General features: G+C 37.3%; 1 protein-coding gene across 2 annotated transcripts in view; it reads right to left on the bottom strand.

The window, feature by feature from the left end:
- Positions 1–20,514, bottom strand: part of btbd11a (BTB (POZ) domain containing 11a) — a 193,990-nt gene extending 173,476 nt beyond the window's left edge. For both annotated transcript variants that reach the window (XM_083528110.1, XM_083528111.1), the window contains exon 1: positions 19,356–20,514. In XM_083528110.1, coding sequence (XP_083384236.1) covers positions 19,356–20,223 — 868 coding nt within the window. In that variant the 5' untranslated portion in view covers positions 20,224–20,514. The remainder of the gene's footprint in view (positions 1–19,355) is intronic.
- Positions 20,515–21,353: the final 839 nt, after the last annotated feature.

Raw genomic sequence — 21,353 nt, 5'->3', positions numbered from 1 at the left:
CTGCAGGTGGTGAGCCCATGGGAAAGCGGCCCCACGTCACTCCGACGTCACGGACCTTGATATTTCCCTCGTAAGGGACCCCCAGAGCATAGAGGGTTAAGCCACCACTCCCCCAAAATTAAAGAATTCTTAACATAAAGAAGTAAAAAACTTTTTGTTCTTTATGATTGTACATACTGTTAACTGGACATACCATATTGCAGACAAAGATCTTGTGTGCGTACACCACGTTCATGCTTTTCTACAATTAACATATCCAAAAAAACCTTGCATTTTATCAGTTGTGTATGGAATTTTTTTATCGGCTGTATATATTGGTTTAATGTGAGTGACCCTTCTGGAAGTTTGATGGCAGGTACAAGAATGTGGGAGACATGATTAGCATTTAACAAACCATCACAAACCGACGGTCAGCCAAAGGAATGGATTGAAAAATGTGCCCTTGACAATCCCCTATTTATGAGTGCTCTGAAAAATTAAGACTTTCTCTGTCTAGCCTGTGGGAAATTAAGATGAAGGAAATGAATAGAGCCAGAGAGCTGTAGGTGACTGTGAGCATGTAAGTCTTACCCTAAGGGCAAAAGCATGGCTGTTATAAATGGAAAAGTATGGATAAGCCTATTTCTGTTGCATGCAAAGACATAGTGAGCAGTAAAACCAAAATTTCCCAGGAATCTCTTGTTTGTCATGACAAGATCTGCGACTTTGAGTAAATTCCCGAGTACCTCCAGTTCCTCACATCAGATATCATCAAGTCTAGACCTATAAACCCAGAGGGGAAAATGAGAGTTGGATACCATTTCATGGCAATTACTATCCACAAGCAGGTTTAACCTGAACTATCTACAACCACAATTATAAACAAGAATGCAATAACGTCTGCAATTAATTCACAAGCAGTATTAAGATGAAAAGATATGATAAAGAGATTAGTGTTTACAACAATATATAACATTAAAATACAGATGTATACGGCCTGGAAAACAAATTACACCTAATTATTAAGAAATGGTATTGTATAAAAAATTAAAACACTACTCAGAGTTATATAGTGGATTAGGACAACAAAACACCTATAAAACTCTTTCACAGGAAATTACCATATAAAAAATTTAAAAAACGATTGTTGCAGCACACATTAACTGTCATAAAGCATGTTAAGTTAAATCAGGTGACAGATTGTTATTATATTGGGTTATGACAGTATGTTATAACCTAATTTGTTATGTGCAAACCGGTAGCTGTTACATAATAGATGGTGAAATAGATGCAACAGCAGATTATATATTTCATAATATAGAAACATTTATTATATAAAAGCACAAATGTACAATCTAAAGACAATGAATACATGAGCAAAACACCCAAACCTGGGTGTGTACATGAACAAGGACAATCATAGAGGACAAACGAGAGAAGATGATGTGGTGCAAGGTGAAGTTAGCATGCTAATTATCTGTGAATCAAGTCAGGTGCAGAAATCATGTTACATGTTGCAGTGGCTTATGGGAAACAGCCGTCCAGTGGCTCTTACAGAATTATCAGGTAACGTTTTTTATTAAGAGCAAGCTAGGAATTATGATCACAAAAGAATACTGGGGTCAGAGGCCAGGCATGTAATAAAACTAGGCAATAACAATCCCTAATCAGAACATTCAGAGCGTGGAAAAGAAAATGGAAACCTCTGGTGTGTAACAACACTTCATGAAGAACATGGAGACAATCTAATCATGACTCAAACAGAAAACAGGCAAATACAATAGGTAACAAGCCAGTGACAGGATACGGGTGGCCACACAAGACCAAAACAAAGGCCAAATCTAATTAAAAGAAAGTAAAGAGATAACAACCAAAGAATTTGTCAAAATCTGAGGTCCCTCAGGAACGTATTAAGTGGCCAACCGCAGGTTTGTTTAGTCTTTGCCTCGCAATTTGTGTGCATTTTATTTTATTATTATTTTTAAACATGAATACATACACAACAAAAAAGAGAAACTAGAGTTAGCGCAGTGTCAATGTGGCTACAATTTGTTTTGCACATGCATGAAAACGCTAAAGAATCAATATGGCTTCTTTAGCATTTTATGTCCAGCTTCAAAAATTTCTCATAAAGTAGAACTTATCTTTAGAAAATAAAACATCAAATGTAAAACACACACACACACACACACACACACACACACACACACACACGCACTTGCATACACATCTGTATCACCAAAATGGGGCCTAACAAATGTAAAGTATTTCAGTAATATTTTCCATTTATTTAATTGTATTTAATTATTTTTATTTGTGCCAATTGTATTGATTACCAAATTTAATTAATAGAATAAAAAAGTATATTGCAATAATTAGATTTGTTCTATTTAAATTTTAAAAATAAAATATTATAAAATATTATACAGGCAACTTACGACCATTCGACTTTACGACCACAATCGCTAGCCGCGGCGTACGACAGTGCGTACCAGCTTCCGGCATAATTTCACAGTACTGTACATATAAATCGCGTTACGACCGGTCTGTCGGTCCCAATCGTGGTCGTAAGTCGAAGACTACCTGTATATTATTCAACCAAGCAGGTATTTTATTTAAAATTGCTTCAAAAATTTAAACTGTTCATATGTTGATGATCACAAATGTTAATAATAAAATAAAAAAACGACAACGAATTATATGTTTTGCATTCCTTCTCTCTAACCGTACCGACTTGAACCGAACCGTTCCTGAAAAACCGAGGTACGTACTGAACTGTGGATTTTGTGTACCGTTACACCCCGTTGTAACACCGTTAAAAATGTCATGATTTGTATGCTAGTGTACCTCTGGTATGTAAATGTCATGTTTCTGTGATGACGTGATTTAATCATGACCCTAACACTAATTTAGAAACTGCGAAAATATAAATGAGTCATTTTGGAGTCATCCACATCCACAATGACGAAAGCAGGAGAAATCATTTATACAAGGTCATGTGTCCTGATTATCCACTGCCCTTATATAAAGCTACTGGAATAGATTAATCCAGGTCTCTTTTCTAAAAAGCCTAAATCAAGCCTTTATTCTTCCAGTTTACAAATTATATTCTATTTAGTTGTGACCTCTGGCCAAATCTTTGTAACCTCTATAACTAAAAGCACCGTATTTGCTTCTCTTCAGCACCTGTCAAGTGGGAAAAAAAAAAAAAAAACATATTTCAATTTGTTGCTTCCTTTAGGCCCTACACTTCTCTCTCGAGGCTGGCACCAAAACAGTAATTATCAGCGCTCCCAGAATAGCCTAGTGAGGCCTTATGAAAACTGCTAATTACAACTTGATGAAGAGTGGGTTACCACAAGTTTACTATAAACCAGCCCTAGAGATTCTAAGGCTCCCATTTAAAAAAATTTAAAACAAAAATTTCGGTGTGAAAGTTAAGGAGCTCCCTAAGCGCTTCAATTCAGCTGAACCTCGATGCATTATTTCTCGTTCTCCATTTTGCCACTTGAATAAATTTAGGATTGTAGACTGCATATAAGTAGTGCTATTGTCATTTTAAAAGAAACCTATTATAATCTGTTTGAACTGCTTGTCCTTTCAGCGCAATTAGTACAGTTTGACTAATCTCTTCCACACCAGTATACTATAATGATTTATCACCCCACTATAACCCAACCTTTTTGAGGTCTCACAAGGGTTTTTTCTTAGGGATGTCTAAGAAAGATTTTTTTTGTTGCCACTATCTTCTCTAGCATGCTCATTAAGGAACAGAATCCCATTCCAAACTCTGTAAAGCTGCTTACAAGCAGTGCAAATATATTTGGGTGAGCATGAAAGAAGTTCACTTCAAATTCTCTCAGTATAAGTGCAGACTGCTTTCAGCCTGTGCTGCAGTGAATCGTGGTAAAATTAAATTACTCGCCAAAGCGATGCATAATTCAGCTTCATGCAGATGATGGAAATGTAGATAGATCATGACGCACTTGCATACACATCTGTATCACCAAAATGGGGCCTAACAAATGTAAAGTATTTCAGTAATATTTTCCATTTATTTAATTGTATTTAATTATTTTTATTTGTGCCAATTGTATTGATTACCAAATTTAATTAATAGAATAAAAAAGTATATTGCAATAATTAGATTTGTTCTATTTAAATTTTAAAAATAAAATATTATAAAATATTATACAGGCAACTTACGACCATTCGACTTTACGACCACAATCGCTAGCCGCGGCGTACGACAGTGCGTACCAGCTTCCGGCATAATTTCACAGTACTGTACATATAAATCGCGTTACGACCGGTCTGTCGGTCCCAATCGTGGTCGTAAGTCGAAGACTACCTGTATATTATTCAACCAAGCAGGTATTTTATTTAAAATTGCTTCAAAAATTTAAACTGTTCATATGTTGATGATCACAAATGTTAATAATAAAATAAAAAAACGACAACGAATTATATGTTTTGCATTCCTTCTCTCTAACCGTACCGACTTGAACCGAACCGTTCCTGAAAAACCGAGGTACGTACTGAACTGTGGATTTTGTGTACCGTTACACCCCGTTGTAACACCGTTAAAAATGTCATGATTTGTATGCTAGTGTACCTCTGGTATGTAAATGTCATGTTTCTGTGATGACGTGATTTAATCATGACCCTAACACTAATTTAGAAACTGCGAAAATATAAATGAGTCATTTTGGAGTCATCCACATCCACAATGACGAAAGCAGGAGAAATCATTTATACAAGGTCATGTGTCCTGATTATCCACTGCCCTTATATAAAGCTACTGGAATAGATTAATCCAGGTCTCTTTTCTAAAAAGCCTAAATCAAGCCTTTATTCTTCCAGTTTACAAATTATATTCTATTTAGTTGTGACCTCTGGCCAAATCTTTGTAACCTCTATAACTAAAAGCACCGTATTTGCTTCTCTTCAGCACCTGTCAAGTGGGAAAAAAAAAAAAAAAACATATTTCAATTTGTTGCTTCCTTTAGGCCCTACACTTCTCTCTCGAGGCTGGCACCAAAACAGTAATTATCAGCGCTCCCAGAATAGCCTAGTGAGGCCTTATGAAAACTGCTAATTACAACTTGATGAAGAGTGGGTTACCACAAGTTTACTATAAACCAGCCCTAGAGATTCTAAGGCTCCCATTTAAAAAAATTTAAAACAAAAATTTCGGTGTGAAAGTTAAGGAGCTCCCTAAGCGCTTCAATTCAGCTGAACCTCGATGCATTATTTCTCGTTCTCCATTTTGCCACTTGAATAAATTTAGGATTGTAGACTGCATATAAGTAGTGCTATTGTCATTTTAAAAGAAACCTATTATAATCTGTTTGAACTGCTTGTCCTTTCAGCGCAATTAGTACAGTTTGACTAATCTCTTCCACACCAGTATACTATAATGATTTATCACCCCACTATAACCCAACCTTTTTGAGGTCTCACAAGGGTTTTTTCTTAGGGATGTCTAAGAAAGATTTTTTTTGTTGCCACTATCTTCTCTAGCATGCTCATTAAGGAACAGAATCCCATTCCAAACTCTGTAAAGCTGCTTACAAGCAGTGCAAATATATTTGGGTGAGCATGAAAGAAGTTCACTTCAAATTCTCTCAGTATAAGTGCAGACTGCTTTCAGCCTGTGCTGCAGTGAATCGTGGTAAAATTAAATTACTCGCCAAAGCGATGCATAATTCAGCTTCATGCAGATAGAGACGAATCGTCCGGTTGCCTACTAGAATGAATGCATTAGGTGGCCGGCAGAACGACAACTTTCTTTTCGGCTTCTCCCGTTAGGGGTCGCCACAGCGGATCCTCCGCACGTTTGATTTGGCACATGTTTTACGCTGGATGCCCTTCCTAACGCAACCCTCCCCAATTTATCCGGGCTTGGGACCGGCACTAAGAGTGGCTGGGGATGGTTCCCTGACCGGGAATCGAACCCGGGTCGCAGCGGTGGGAGCGCTGCATCTTAACCACTAGACCACCAGGGGACCTGGCTGGCAAAACGACAACAAGCTTCATTAATTCTCTTTAATTAATCTGCTCTTACAACTTGATCAGTAAGAAAAGCAAGAACTTTCGAGGTGAATGATTGAACCACATGATTGATTTGCCTTCACCAACTTTTTACCAAGTAAGATTATTTGTCATCTTTTCAAACCTTGAGATGATGTATTGTTTCATACCTGAACCGCTCACAATTTGGTCGTAATCTAATATAGTGGATTGAAAACGCAGTGCACAGTATAAATAACGCTATCATGCAAGATCTGGAAATACATTTGTTTTAACAAGTCCCCGATGCCACTCCAACCTACTGACCCTTTACTTTTACACCTGCACTTTATAAATCTTGATAAATCCAGCTTTAAATCTTCAAGAAGCTGAAAAATGTCACCAAACTGTATTCTTATGTAGGAAAAATTGCAAGTGTGCTAGCAGGACTGAGTCCACCACATCACTATAACACTTTCCACTTAACAAACTATTTGCTATCAACAAATACAAATGTTTTTGAACAGAGTACAAATGCATTATTATTAATACACCATAAGAAAAACACAAATAGCTATATGAAGAAGCAAGGTTAGAGCTGATTTCTTTCTAGCCCAGTGTGTAGATTCCTGCAGTCTATCAATAACATGTCAGGTTGAAAAACCCAGAATTAAAAATTTAGAGATTCCATCATTTAATCTCCATTTAAGATGACAGTTTTCAGCCCACTTCGCTGACACATCCCTAACACGCCATTAGCAGTGATTGAGAAGGAACTTGTGAAATGCAATCATAGGTGTAATGAATCTTAATGAGGTAAAATAACAAAAAAAAAAAAGAAATGCGGAAGAAAGAGAAGAAACTAATGTAGACATAAGCATCATCCAAGCAAACAACAAATTTCACAAAAGGACAGATGACCTATGATTAAAGTTGGTGTTATTGTTGTGTTGTTTAAAATATTAGGAGTTTTAAACCCAGCATGAACCTTATAGAGCAGTCCAATCTTCAAACACAAAATTAAAATCACAATCACTTCTGCCTATACGTCTATGTGCTGTTATTTCACTCTAGATAAACGGGTTGAATCTAGAAATTGCAAGAATTTAACAGGATATGCACTGAAATATCGATTCAAATGTTTTTCTTTTGTTGTATACTGTTGATAATTTCTGTAAATAGTGTATTGACTTATCAATCTTTATCATGTCTATCCTATCCATTATAGAACTAAAAAGACAGAAAAAAAACCTTAATTAGTATTCTCTGTTAGGAACAGGACCCACTACAAAAAAAAATAATTGTTTTTTCAGCCAAATTGTGTGGTGGCAAAGCTTTCTAGTAATCAATGTCATCCTGATTCCGAGTCCAGCAGTGGAAAAATCTTTAAACCTCTTAACTCAGCATTAAGAATTGAGTTGAACTCTTATTATGTGAATCAGGGAGAAAAATCTAGAAACTCATTCAATTAAGTCCATGCCATGATGAGCTGCAATCACATATTAGCAGAATGTCTGTTTGCAGGCATGTGCAGAGTATCTGGTGATGTGTTTTCAAGTGATAGACGCTGTGCAGCTCGCCTTTGGGCAAAAGAGAGAAATATCATATGCAGTGCACAACACGATTCTAAAACAAATGAAAATATTCAGGAGAAAGCTGCAAATCTGGGTTTTATACACAAAGGCAAGAGGTTAATTGGAGTGCTTGCCTGTTATTATGCCATTTTAATATACACACATATTTACACACACACACACACACACACACACACACACACACACACACACACACACACACACACACATATATATATATATATATATATATATATATATATATATATATATATATGAATTATTAGCCATGCAGAGCAGCTCTCTACCCCTCTTATTAAATTAAAATTACAGACCTACTCAGAGTGTGTGACTATGGCGTTTTATTTATAGCCTTGTCATTTCAGCAGGATCTGCTACTTGGTATTTGCCTCTTAAATATTGCAATCAGCAATCCATTCTGATAAGATGTGATGTGTCAAATCTTTCTTTCCCATTTCAGTACACCAGTGACCTTGAAACAATATAAAAAAGGAATTCTCCCATGCACTCAATATTTCAGAATATATCAATATTTCCAATTAGAATTGCACTTTTATACATTTTCGTCCCCACAAGTTAGCTCCTATTATCAATTACTTTTAAAAACTCGTTCCTTTAGTCATATTCTGTCTTGTAATAAAGTAAGACATAGAAATGCAGCTTTGCATTATTAAGAAACTTAAAGTTGTTCTAAAGATGTTTCCATGGTAGGATACTAACAATAATATGCCGATTAGCCACACATTAAAACCAACCTTCTTAAATGGTGTATTACCCCACTGTGCAGCCATATCATTTATGACCCATCAAAGCATTGTCCACACAAGACCTCTGAAAGTGATGATGTGGTTTTCGGAACCAAGACGTTAGCAGCACGTTTCTTAGATCATATTTATTTTAATCACTGTATATGGCCTACAATCTGGCCTTTGTCAAAGTTGCTCAACTCTGAGAACTGCTCAACTGTCACTGGTTTTAATGTTAATAACCAATCAGTTTGATATTTTATTTTTATTTAAATGAAATTAATATTTAATCGTTTTATCGTGTTTAGATTATAAGGAACTGACACCCTAGAAGTTGATAAAAAAAAAAAAAGCACAAAAATATAAACCTAACATTTGCGTTACAGCTGGCACTACTAGAAAATGAACAACACTTTCCGAACATCCAGACTCTAGAATTGAAAAGTCTTGTGGTATAACTACACATAATGTCCACATACCTCTGGTTTAGCACAGTGAAACCATCATTATCACTCAAGCAGAGGTGCTCCACACAACCAATGAGGTCTATGATATAATTTTCTATGCACGTTAACAGAATTCCCATGACCTTGAAATTCTCACAAGCCTGTAGCTCAATACAGCATGGATTAAGCATCAAATTGAAATAGAAAGGCTGCCAGCTGAAATTAATTAGAAGATAAACAGTTCAATCAATATAGAAATTCAAATCCAGTTTAAGGTGCCAGAATGTCACGCTGTCTTATTCTTAGCCATTTAAACCTGGATTTTATTTGATAATGAGCAAAGCTTAAAGCATCTTTGTGTTGTATTTATAGGACTGTTCACATTTACCAGACAAATGGCACTCTGATTAGTGCTTTTATGATAATCTGACATACAGTATGCATTCTAGCGTTGAGATAAATGAACAGAAGTGTTCTGTGATAATTATTTTTTTTCAGTGTTATGATATTATTTTAGTAATAAATTCAGTTTTAGGCAGGGAAGGTGCAGCACACATGGTCATTTTGACCGCTGTGGAATGAAGCACAGGGGCTATGCTCAATATTTTCCACAAATGACTCCAACATTTGGTTTGGAAAAAAATTTGTGTTTAATCTGACTCCAAGATGAGTCATACATAAGGTGGTTCAAGGACAGACACCTGAATACATACTGTGATGAGAATAATGTAACGATAATTTAGTTTGTTCATTCCTAATAAATTGTATCAACAAATCAAGAGCATTCTACAGATGTGATATTGATGTCGTTTAAATCTACAGTCTTAGATAGACAGAATACTTGAAAATGTTCTCATGTGAATACTTTATCAATAACTACATTGCAGTCCTGTAAAAACTGATGCTGAAATATGACACATTAAAGGCTATAGACAAATGTCCTCTCCGATAAATAGCATTTAGACATGAAACTTCATTCATGTCTCTGTTTAAACTCTGATTTCTCTGTTCAAAACCTTTCCCAAAAAAAAACAAAAAAACAATACATGGGTAAAGCTAAAGCATCACCATGATTGACCCTTTTGATGTGATGATCATAAGAATACTTATAAGAAACTGTTGATTTTGTATAATTCAGTACATTAAATAATAAATCAACTACAGGCTGAAGGTTTATAAATGATTTACAGTGTTAACCTACTTTGAATTAGCATTCGAGCAGCTTCTCAGAGCAAAGTTGAGAGGAGTGGAAGCTAGATGTTGGCATATTGCAGCAGTGAGCTGTTCTCTCTATGGATCCACGTGCAGCAGAGTGCTATGAAGAGCTGCGTCATGCCTGTGTGTGTGTGTGTGTGTGTGTGTGTGTGTGTGTGTGTGTGTGTGTGTGTGTGTGTGTGTGTGTGTGTGTGTGTGTGTGAGCCGTGGGCCTTGAGCTCAATGCTCTCTAGAGGCCCAGCGTAGGCTTGCTGCACAGTCATCAGGCGCCTTCTGGAGAGGCATTTACATCTCTACCTCTAACCAGTGGAAAACAGAGCACAATCAACTCATGAACTGGACACCAGAGCTGTTTCAATTTTGGAATGAAGAATTGATCAGCTTTAAACGTTTGGTATGAATACTGTATTTGAGCAGCGATCAGCCAATATTAGTTTTAGTGCCTTAGTTTAGAACATGTGATCACAGGCAGTTTTATATTGTCTCAGATGTCACTGCTATTTGGTTGTAAAACTATTGAGCTTCATAGTAAAACAAAGCAAATAATTTAAACACCAATAAAGTGAGCCACCGCTATACTAATGGTGCGGAGCACATTTTACAGTATTGTTCACAAAGCTAAATGATCGTGACCAAATTATGACATTTCATTTTGCACTGGTTAACTAGTCATGCTCAATAGTCCTATAGTTAATAGATGCCCTATTCTATTTCCAGATGTTGTGTTTCCTGAGCTTTCTCCAATAAATATAATTTCTTTAGGAATAACTTTAAGAAACCCCACTGAGTTTACAAGCTTAAGCATATGTAGTTTAGATGTGAGTCCAAATTCAATTTCCATGAGAAGCTTAACAGTTCACTGGAACAATCTGTCACCGTGCTGCAAACTCTGAAGCCATTACTAAAAACTATTTATGTGTGTGTGTGTGTGTGTGTGTGTGTGTGTGTGTGTGTGTGTGTGTGTGTGTGTGTGTGTGTGTGTGTGTGTGTGTGTGTGTGTATTAAACACCTTACTTTTCCATTCAACTCCTCGGGGACTAATTAAAATGCTGACTGAATACTGAATAAGCATAAATCTTCACACCCACACTCTCATAATACTCTTATGATTAGGTCATAATCATTATAAGTCATAATCATTATAAGCGATTAGGTTTTAATCATTATAAGTACAGTATAGAGCAGTTAAATATTTTGATGTTTTGTATCTTTGCATAAGATACCACACTGTAAATGACTAAAATATTGTGAGGATATATCCTGCCCACACTTGGATGATGAATCAACATTGGATGACTGTTCACGATAACCATTAGTACATTATAACATTCATTCTTGCCCTGTGAGTTTTTTGAGTTTTCACTAGTTTCCTCCATGTGATTCCTTTGAAAATGATACAATAAACTAAAATCTTTATTTTAATTATTGTAAAGTATTGCAGTACTGGTCTTAAGACCACAAATTACTTATCACATGCACAATTTTACACAACCAATATATTTTCTCAGTACTAACCAAGACTCTATCATCTCCATGAAGAAATATTAAACGTAATGTTCTCGTAACAGTACAAAATGACAATGTCTGTCTCCACACATGGAGTTATAAAGCCTATACATTTCAACTGACTGCTTCAAAATGCTTCATCTTTTTTTTCTCAGAATAATAGCAGCTGTACTTACAGTGTAATAATATAAAAAGGATTAAACTGAAGCTTCTTAAAGACTGGCCTATACTTATTGTGTATACATAATTGGACAAAATATAGATGAGTTAATTAATTTTTTATTAAAGATTGTATAGTAGGTAAGGGAAATAATACAGCCAGCATATTTGAAATGGCTCGGCTATGTGTTGTGTTGATCTCGTCCTGGTCTTGCCCTACTCTTATACTCGGTTTTGAATCTGGCTTTAATGGCTATGGTCGTGGTCTTGACATTGTCTTGGCCAAGTTGTCTTGAATCCAATAATGCTATGACACACTAATGGAAAGTCTTATAGGATAAAGCTTCATATACAGTATTAAGCTACATATTATACTCTCACTGATGAATTCACTGTCTATAAGAGCTCTTTATAAAACACTTGTAGATTGCTACAGTAAGAGAAACACAGCTGAGAAATTCAGCAGGGATGAAAAAACCTGAGAAGGAACTGACTGAAAATGATTAATGTATACTATAACATAATAAGTGCCTTGAAATAAAATTCAGTATGCAAATACTATGATGAACAGTCATTAAATTAGCACATATATATCTATATGTTTACAGCAGCACAAATAGAATAATTGCAGTAGCATGAATACAGTAAATAAAATTACTGACTATTAAGAACATTAATGTAGAAAAAAAATACATTGCTAAACAGACAGATATTAAGCATACATTAAAGAGCCTGATACATTTTGTGAATAAACGCAACCACCTTCTATCTTAGAAAAAAGCCATTTGACTGACATGGCAGCAAGTCTGCTGAAGATCCAGAGCTTACACCAGAAACACTAGGTGTGAGATGGCAATAAAAAAAAAAACTAGGTGATATACACACATATTCTCTAACTCATTCACATTTAGGGGCAATTTAATGTAACCAATGCACTATGCTTTTCTGGGGGGGGGGGGGGGGTGGAATCTGAGAATCTAGAGGAGGAAATCTACATAGACATAAGAAAACTCCATATGAAAAGTCAATACAGACAGTAAAGAGTGCGCAGATTCGAATTTGTAAACCTGAAGCAGCGAGGCGTCAAGTCTGCCCATTGTGCCATGGGACAAAAACCTCAAATATTAACTTTAATGTTTTTATGGATATTTCAAAATGCGTGATACTGAAATTACAGCACTTAACATTTAGCTGGGAAAAAAATCTAGACACTTTGTAGAACGTGTTACATGTAGAACATGTTGCTCATCTTTGTCTGAAATGAGATCATACTTTATGAATAATGTATGATAAAAAAAATACACCATGGACAATTCTTAGGACACATAAACTGTCTGTTTCAGCTCGTTTTTCCTTTCAGTAGGTTCATAAGCTGCCATCAAGTTTTATAGTCCAATCATTTTAAATTAGGGAAAGCTGCTACTGTGGCTGCATTTTACTTTAACACATGGTTCTCTAGATGTGTCACACAGCATGTTCTTATAGGCAACAGCATATTTACAAAGACTTTTCTGTATAAGTGGAAATTTATTACCCAAGAAAATTGTCAATTATTGATTTAACTGATCTATTCTCATCAGGGTTATAGAGGATCTGAACGCTGGCCAAGGAGCACAAAACACAAGGAGGAAAAACTCAGCCTGGTTGGCATGCTAGTCCATTGCAGGGCACCATTAGCACACACCTCAGAGTAAAATACTGGCATGTGGTTGCGTGGAAAGAAACCGGAGGACCCAGAGCGAAGCAACACGAACACTGGGAAAAATATAAAACTCCACAAAGAACTCTGGACCATGTCCATTTAATAGAACGAAATATTTCTGGATATTATTTTCACGTTATATATTAAATAGAATCTTACAGTAACTATAACAAAAGAAAACATTTAAGAAATTTAAGTCAGGCATTTTTATGTCAAACTCTTTGCAAATGCAATCTGCAAATGCAGAATTTCAATAATAAAAATAATTTAAACAAAATAATTATATAAAAAAATCTATAATAAAATCTTAGTACATTTCATTTTCAGTCCACCCATATTAAAAATGTTATCCCCACAATATCTAAATTGTTTACAGTTTTGTAATTTTAGTAATTATGTTGTCGTTAATACCAGACGAATTACCGTATTTTTCGGAATATAAGCCGGTACTTTTTTCCCGCGTTTTGAACCCTGCGGCTTAAACAACGAAGCGGCTAATTTATGAATTTTTCCTGGGTTTTTTCCCGGTTTCACAAACTTCAAGCCAAAAAACTGAACCCCATAACATTAGACCAATTACATTTCCGAACGGAAACGAAAAAACGCACCTCACCTGCGTTCTGAGCTGCACCGCATCGGGAGAAAAAACTTCCATTGGGTGATTTTAAACGCATGACGATGCCAAAAGATAAACTCCCGAGAGAAATAGTTGTGAAAGGAAGGAGGAAGACAGTGAACAATGACTTTCTTGATCGGCTACTTTTTAAATACAAGCCGTTGTAACGCGTTGAGTCTGGGTGAAGGGAGAGCTCGCTTCTGGCATGCTATTCCCAAAATACCGCTATGCTCCTAAAGGAAGCGCAACATATTTCACCCGTTACACCGTGTAACGTGTCTTTCGTTAAAGCCTGTGTAAAGTACATTAGTGTAGGCTTATCGACAGGTGCGGCTTATTTATGTTAAAAATAAAAATATTTGCAAAATTCAGTGGGTGCGGCTTATATATGGTATAGTAGTCCGGAAATCACGGTACTATAACCGCAAATTTGCTCCGATTTTGCTCTTTATACACTGCATCATCTATTCAGATTTGCAATATAAAACAGCCACAACTTTGTTTTGCGATCTTAAAAATAAATCTGCTTTAAAAGTCCTCCTCCTTCTGCCCTCCATTTTCTTATCTCATAAACTTTTCATTCCTCATCGCCATATCTCTCTTCTTTCTTTATCTGAGCCGAACATTTATCTCGTTTCATGCTACCCTTCGACATTGTCCTTTCATCTTCAGTTACGAACACACACATTTTATCCACTAAGTAATGAGGTATTTCCTGTAGTCTGATGACAGATGTCTTAAATGAAGATGCGTCACAATTCCTTAAAAGCTCCCAACCCACATGAGAAGGACCTTCAACACTTTTACACGTTTTAGAAATGAGGTGAAGATGTGCAGTACACCTGAGAGGAGTAGGAATTACTCACACACAAAAGTGGGACATTCATCCTTGTTTTCTGCACTCAAAGGAGCTGTGAAATGGCTTCAAGATTTTCACCTCGTTCGCTCCAAAGTCACAGTGCAATAAAAATGCATCAAAGCCAGCTTTGGCAAAAAAAACTGGTGCTTTGCATCTTAACTCTGTAAAGATGGCAATCTGTCGAGTCATCTGTGTATTCTCTGGGGGACAAGAGCAGGAAAGAAAACTACAGCGAGAAAGTTCCAGAACGATCCATCTATAAATCCGCTCTTAGATAACACACGAGATAACAACAGCAGGTGGATTTGCAGGTGCTAGGTCTCCTGAGTGGGAGGAATACTGAATCTCGAACAACTCAGAAGGTGCTAAAGTCAATTATTGAATTATTGAATGCAGGGCAGTTGATATAGAGCTTATTTTTTAGCAGTGCATTAATATTACTGAAGTTCACAATATGTGCAATTGACAAATGAACTGCACAAAAATTCTACTACACAAAAATTCTACTTAATAATGATCGTAATTTTCTTGTTAACAGAAAATATTCATGATTATTAATTATTAGTATGGAAATCAGTACTCTAAAACCTAGCTGGTATGTTAATTTTACATCATACTTACTGTTTTTAGATTCATACTATATAGCCGATTTGTTTGATGTCATATGTGCTCAGGTAGGAAGTTTAGTATACATATAATGCATCCTTTTACTTGTCAAAATAGAAGGGTTCATGAAGATGTGCAAAAATTGTAATGGCATTTATAAGAAATATGTATACAAAACATGTATACATAATACAAAATCATTTTTTGTACAGTATTGCCCAAACCTACTTTAGTTACTTTAGAATACATTCTGTAAAATACCTTTGTTGTTGCTACTGCTATGTTTTATCTACACAGTAAAGCAGCTATTAGTATTGTTTGTAAAGGTAATTGAGTGCCTTGTTGATCGCTATCAGCAGGTTAGAATAAATCACTCATTTAAGCAGTGCCTACGCAACCGGTTGTTTATTTGAAATCTGGCCAAGTACCAGTCCCTACTGATCTCCCGAAATTCCTGACTACTGAAATATATCTCTGATAAAGAGGAGATGACAGATTTAGCAATATTAAATATTTTAGGTATAAGAAGTTTTATATATACCTATATATATATAATATTCACTCATAATATATATATATATATATATATATATATATATATATATATATATATAATATTTACTCATTATATATATATATATATATATATATATATATATATATATATATATATATATATATATATATATATATATACACACACAGTGTTGTGCTCGTTACTAAAAAATAGTAACCAGTTACAGTTACTCGTTTACTTCATTCAAAACGTAACTCCGTAATTTGTTGATTACTTACACCAGAAAGTAATGCGTTACTGTTAAAAGTAACTTTTTAGTTACTTTTTTAAAGAACCTTCTTTAATGTTCCTATTAATGCCCTTTTATGCGTTATGATCTACACAAACACAAAACTATCAACAATGTAGAACAGAACACCGTGTTAGCTTCTAGCTACTAGCTCCTCAGGCATGGAGGTCCTGGAGGAGCTTCAACAGATTGGAGTTGCTGTTTATCGCAGTAGATACGAGCTTCGACCCAGAAAGACACAGCTTACATTTGACTTAAAAGGTTTTGTCTTTATACTCAACTAAAGTGAAATAATGAGCCAATTTCCACTTTGAGAAACTTGTCTTGCTCTCGCCTCGACTCGCCATTGCTGCCGCACAGACCTGAATAAACAGAGACACGCCCACAGCGCATCTTCTTCGTGTTTACAGTGGTTCATCCACCAATCCTACAGCGCGTCTTCTTCGCGTTTACAGTGGTTCATCCACCAATCCTACAGCGCGTCTTCTTCGTGTTTACAGTGGTTCATCCACCAATCCTACAGCGCGTCTTCTTCGCGTTTACAGTGGTTTATCCACCAATCCTACAGCGCGTCTTCTTCGCGTTTACAGTGGTTTATCCACCAATCCTACAGCGCGTCTTCTTCGCGTTTACAGTGGTTTATCCACCAATCCTACAATGTGTCTCCGCTGTAAACAGGTTAGACTGTAGTCTACACTTCAGCCGAAATTAATTCATTTAAAAAAGTAATGGTTAACGCACCATACGGTAACGGTAACGAAGTTACCTTATTTTTAAAAGTAACGCGTTACAGTATAGTTACTGTAAAAAGTAACGCGTTACCGGTAACGCGTTACCGCCCAACACTGTATATATATATATATATATATATATATATATATATATATATATATATATATATATATATATATATATATATATATATATTCACTCATACTTTCTAAAACAGTAGTTGACATGATGAAATTTCACTTCCTGGTAAAGTAAGAGTCCTCTAAATTCTTGTCACCTTGTCTTTTTGTAATCACTGACGTAACACTCGGAGTGAGAAATGCAAGAAATACATGGCAATCACCAGCACCAAAATGCACAATGTCGAAACATGTTCCCATTATTGCATGAATTAGAGGAATGGCTGGTCCAACAGGTGTAGGAAGCAGTTGTGCAGCACACCATGCAGCAGAGCGAATGGCGAGCTCGCACCTGTTCAACTGTCCAAATTAATAACAAGGCTGGGAACAAAAGGCCTGCTGTGCATGCTTCTCGATTCAGCAAAGCGACACGGTATGTCCTCCAAGAAAAACAATCATAGTGATGCTACAAGATGCTAGAAGAAAAAACTCTTAGTTACACTAAATTAACTATCATAGTATAATCTTAACCCTTTTCGTGTTATAAGAACTTGGCTCTGACAATGTTCATATGCACAATCTCTCTTATGGGTTAATATAAAATCAACAATCAACAAATAACCTCTAAGAGTGAGCTCCTGTATCATCGGTGACATGCTGGAATTCTCCCTGTTAAACGAAACCTGTGATTAAATGTATATCTACGATGAGGCTTTTATATATATGATGCTATTGATACAAGCAGATGGATGAGGACTATAATGTGGTCATATTCATCAAATTTTGACATGTCAGCAAATAAAAAATTTAAAAAATTCCGCATTTCACTAGTTGGTTCTTTGCATAAACATTGTGCATGAAAAATTGTGTAACACACACGGCCATGGACTAGCCTCCTTAAACTATTGTCACTTGCCAGCTTTGGTAAGATAAAGCTGTCACTGATGTTTGCAGTGCAAAATTTTAACAAAAGTATCAAAGTAATATTTCATTTTCATTAATTATTTTAAATATATAGTTCGCTAGATCAAGAACTCTACCCGCTCTAAATCAGAGATAAAGTAGTGTGATAAGATTGGGAAAAAAAATCGAAATATTCCTTGTGTAATTTTAATTTGATCTTCCCATACAAACCTTATTTAGCTAATTAAGTGTTTACGATAGCTGTCTCTGCATGCGACTGTAAACCTATGTTAGTACGGTTGCAATTGTTTATGAGGCATTGTTTAAAAGTCTGGAAAACACAGCATTGTACACGCACATCCCAACCAATCAGAATCAAGGATCCAGAGGCTCCTTTGTTCTATTAAAGGCTCAAATCTTATTTGTTCAGAAAATCATTGTGCTCGTTCCAAATATGTTTTTCTTTCTATGGTAACATCTTACATAAGGACTTGCATGATGACAGTCAACATAACAGATTTCATTCATCCAGTGCTCAATGCTTTGTCCAGTTCAAAAGCTTAATTTTCCTACATGAGGAAGGCATCAGGACAGACAGCAATGCGGTTTCACTGTAGCAGGAAGACCTGCATTTTTTTCTTATTTACTGCATTTAACAATTGAATTGATAAACACTTGTTTCGATGACAGATTGTTGTGGTACAGTATAAGAGAAATAAAACACTCAGAGTTTGATGTTATGTTAAAATAATATCCTTTTCTACTGTTGTGATGACTGAGTAAGTCTTGGATTAAGTGCTTGGACTACCCAGCAATTTCATTTTAATATAGAGAATGCAGACATTTAAAATAGTTACATTACTGAATTTAATCTTCTCTATACTAATACTACTGTAATGTGTATTGGTAATCAGAATGGAGGCTGCTGGTTCGAAACTGAGTATTAGGGAAAGACTGGATCACTACTATCAGATCTGACCCACTGATGCATATAACGGTGCAGGGTGCAAACCTTGTCAATCCTTTCCTGATCTAAAACATCTGTCTAAATCACTTTATCAAGTTTAAGATGACTTTTAGACCACTGCTATTTATTGAATTGAACTGGTTTAGCCAAAAATAAATGGGGCTGATGGACAAAAAATTTTTTTCCATTTTTTCCAGCTGATTCATATTTGTGGCAAAACATTAAGTAGAATAAAATAAAGTAAGCTATGAAATTGTATTAGTGGCACAGGATACGCAGTGGGTATGATGGTGGTAATAAGGTGAGAGGGTCCCTGCGCGTAGGTGACGAAGCCGGAGAGCATCAGAATACCAGTAAAATGGTATAAAGTTCACTTCAGGTTCTTACCGCTTGCGTTTTTGCCACAGATGAGGTGCTGGTAGGGCTGCAGCAGACCCCACAGCTCTGAGTCGTTGTTGATCGCTTGTTCCAGGGACTCGACAGTGAGCTTGGGAACGCCGTTCTCCGTCTCCACGAGCGCGCTCCTCTGTACGCGACCGAACACCTCGCGGAACAGGGTCTCCATGCAAGCACTCAGGTAGATGGCGGCGTGCTCGTGAATCCTCAGAGCCACGCGGCTGTCCACCATCCATCGGAAGAACTTCCCCACGGAGAAGACGAGACCGCAGCGCGCCGATTTGCCGCGGCTAAAGCGGTCGCCGGTGCTCATGTTGTAGAGCGAGAGCGCGCCGAGCGCTGCAGCCACGCAGTTGGCGGAGATGGTCCACGACAGCACCACCTTGATGGCGCTCTGGACCTCGCGCTTGGTGCATTTGGCGTAGCGCAGGCTCAGGCGCTGCGCCTCGCGGGCGATCCGGACCAGCGCGCGGCTCAGCAGCGCCGACAGCTTGGCCACGATGTCGCGGGGCACGCCGGCCGAGCGCACCGCCTCGTCGTCCTTCCGCAGCGCGCCCTCCACCTCGGCCACGCTCCACGGCACCTCTTCGAGCTCGGGCAGCTTGGCACACTGGCCCGAGCACTCGAGGATCTCCGTGTCTTCCGCCAGCACGGTGTTCACCGTGTCCAGACTGTTGTGTCTGCTGTGCATGGATTCGGTCAGATGCCAGCAGTTTCCCCCATGCGGGAACGACGGGTGCGTGTCGGAGCAGCAAAGCGACACGCTGGACGACCTAAACGAGTCCGCCGCTCCACCATAACCGGAATCGAGCGTCAAATCCTCCAGCGTCCTCGCGGCTGCCTTACCCTTGCCTGCCATGGCTGCACCTCATATTTGTGGGCTGTGCCTTGCGTTTTAACGGGAAGGAACAAGGCGGAAAGAATGTGGTTACATTAAAGCGCACGGAGGGAAAAAAAGTCTAAAATAAAAAGTCTAATAATAAAAACAAATTTGAAGGAGAAATCGTTTGGGGAGATGCGCACAGGTGCAGCTCCTCTCACTCCTTCAACACTCAACAGGCGGATCTTCCTTCAGAGTCTCAGCGCCTCTCCAACTTAATGCGCGCAGTGTGAGAGCTCGATCACTGATACCTTCTCCAGCCACTGCAGAACCACTCGATGGGCGGGGATATGCAAATAATCCATGAAAATGTCCAATAAACACCCTGGGATTTTAGTTGAGTGACAGCCAGGGGCTGGACTTAACCCGAGATTCATATCACTGCGTTTAGCTGCTAAGGTGTTGATGGCGAACAAAAGGAAATAAATGCAAAAAAAAAAAAAAAGAATCAGCGAAGGACGAATGAAAGTGAATCGTCCTAATCCATTTCGGATGTTGAGATAGAGTAATGAGGCGGGAGAAGGTAATAGTCTTTAAGCAACATGTTCCAGGCAGAAGTCACGATGATGGGGGCTGAGATGCCTTCTGACACTTACTGCGGTATAACAGCTGATCTGTTCTGCATCATTTTCACTCCTCATGGCTCATCATGAGCCTGCAGAGGCTGTTTAGGATAAAGATGCTGGGGAAAAAAAAGATAAGATAAGAACACACAGACTGTGTGTAAAACACCATTCTCACCATAGCTGTGTAGTCAAGGTCATTGCATACATGTAACTATCAGCATGCTATCAACTGCTTGTAAAATCAATGTAAGCAAAAAAAAAAAAAAAAAAGCAAACAGAATCTCATCCCCAAACATGAGTCAAGTCAAGTTTATTTCACAACAGACATTGTCTCAAAGCAGCTTTACAGAAATCCACAGTTAAGGTGACCGATGTGTATTTATCCCTGATGAGCAGCCGTGGCGACTGTGGCAAGGAAAAACTCCCTTAGATGATATGAGGAAGAAACCTTGAGAGGAACCAGACTAAAAAAGCAAAACCCATACTAATTTGAGTGACATCAAGAGTGTGATTATAGTCTTTAAGCAATACAGAACACTGGAG

Source organism: Silurus aristotelis (assembly GCF_946808225.1).
Source record: "Silurus aristotelis genome assembly, chromosome: 24".
NCBI classification, from domain to species: domain Eukaryota; kingdom Metazoa; phylum Chordata; class Actinopteri; order Siluriformes; family Siluridae; genus Silurus; species Silurus aristotelis.
This window is presented reverse-complemented; position numbering and strand designations above follow the sequence as displayed.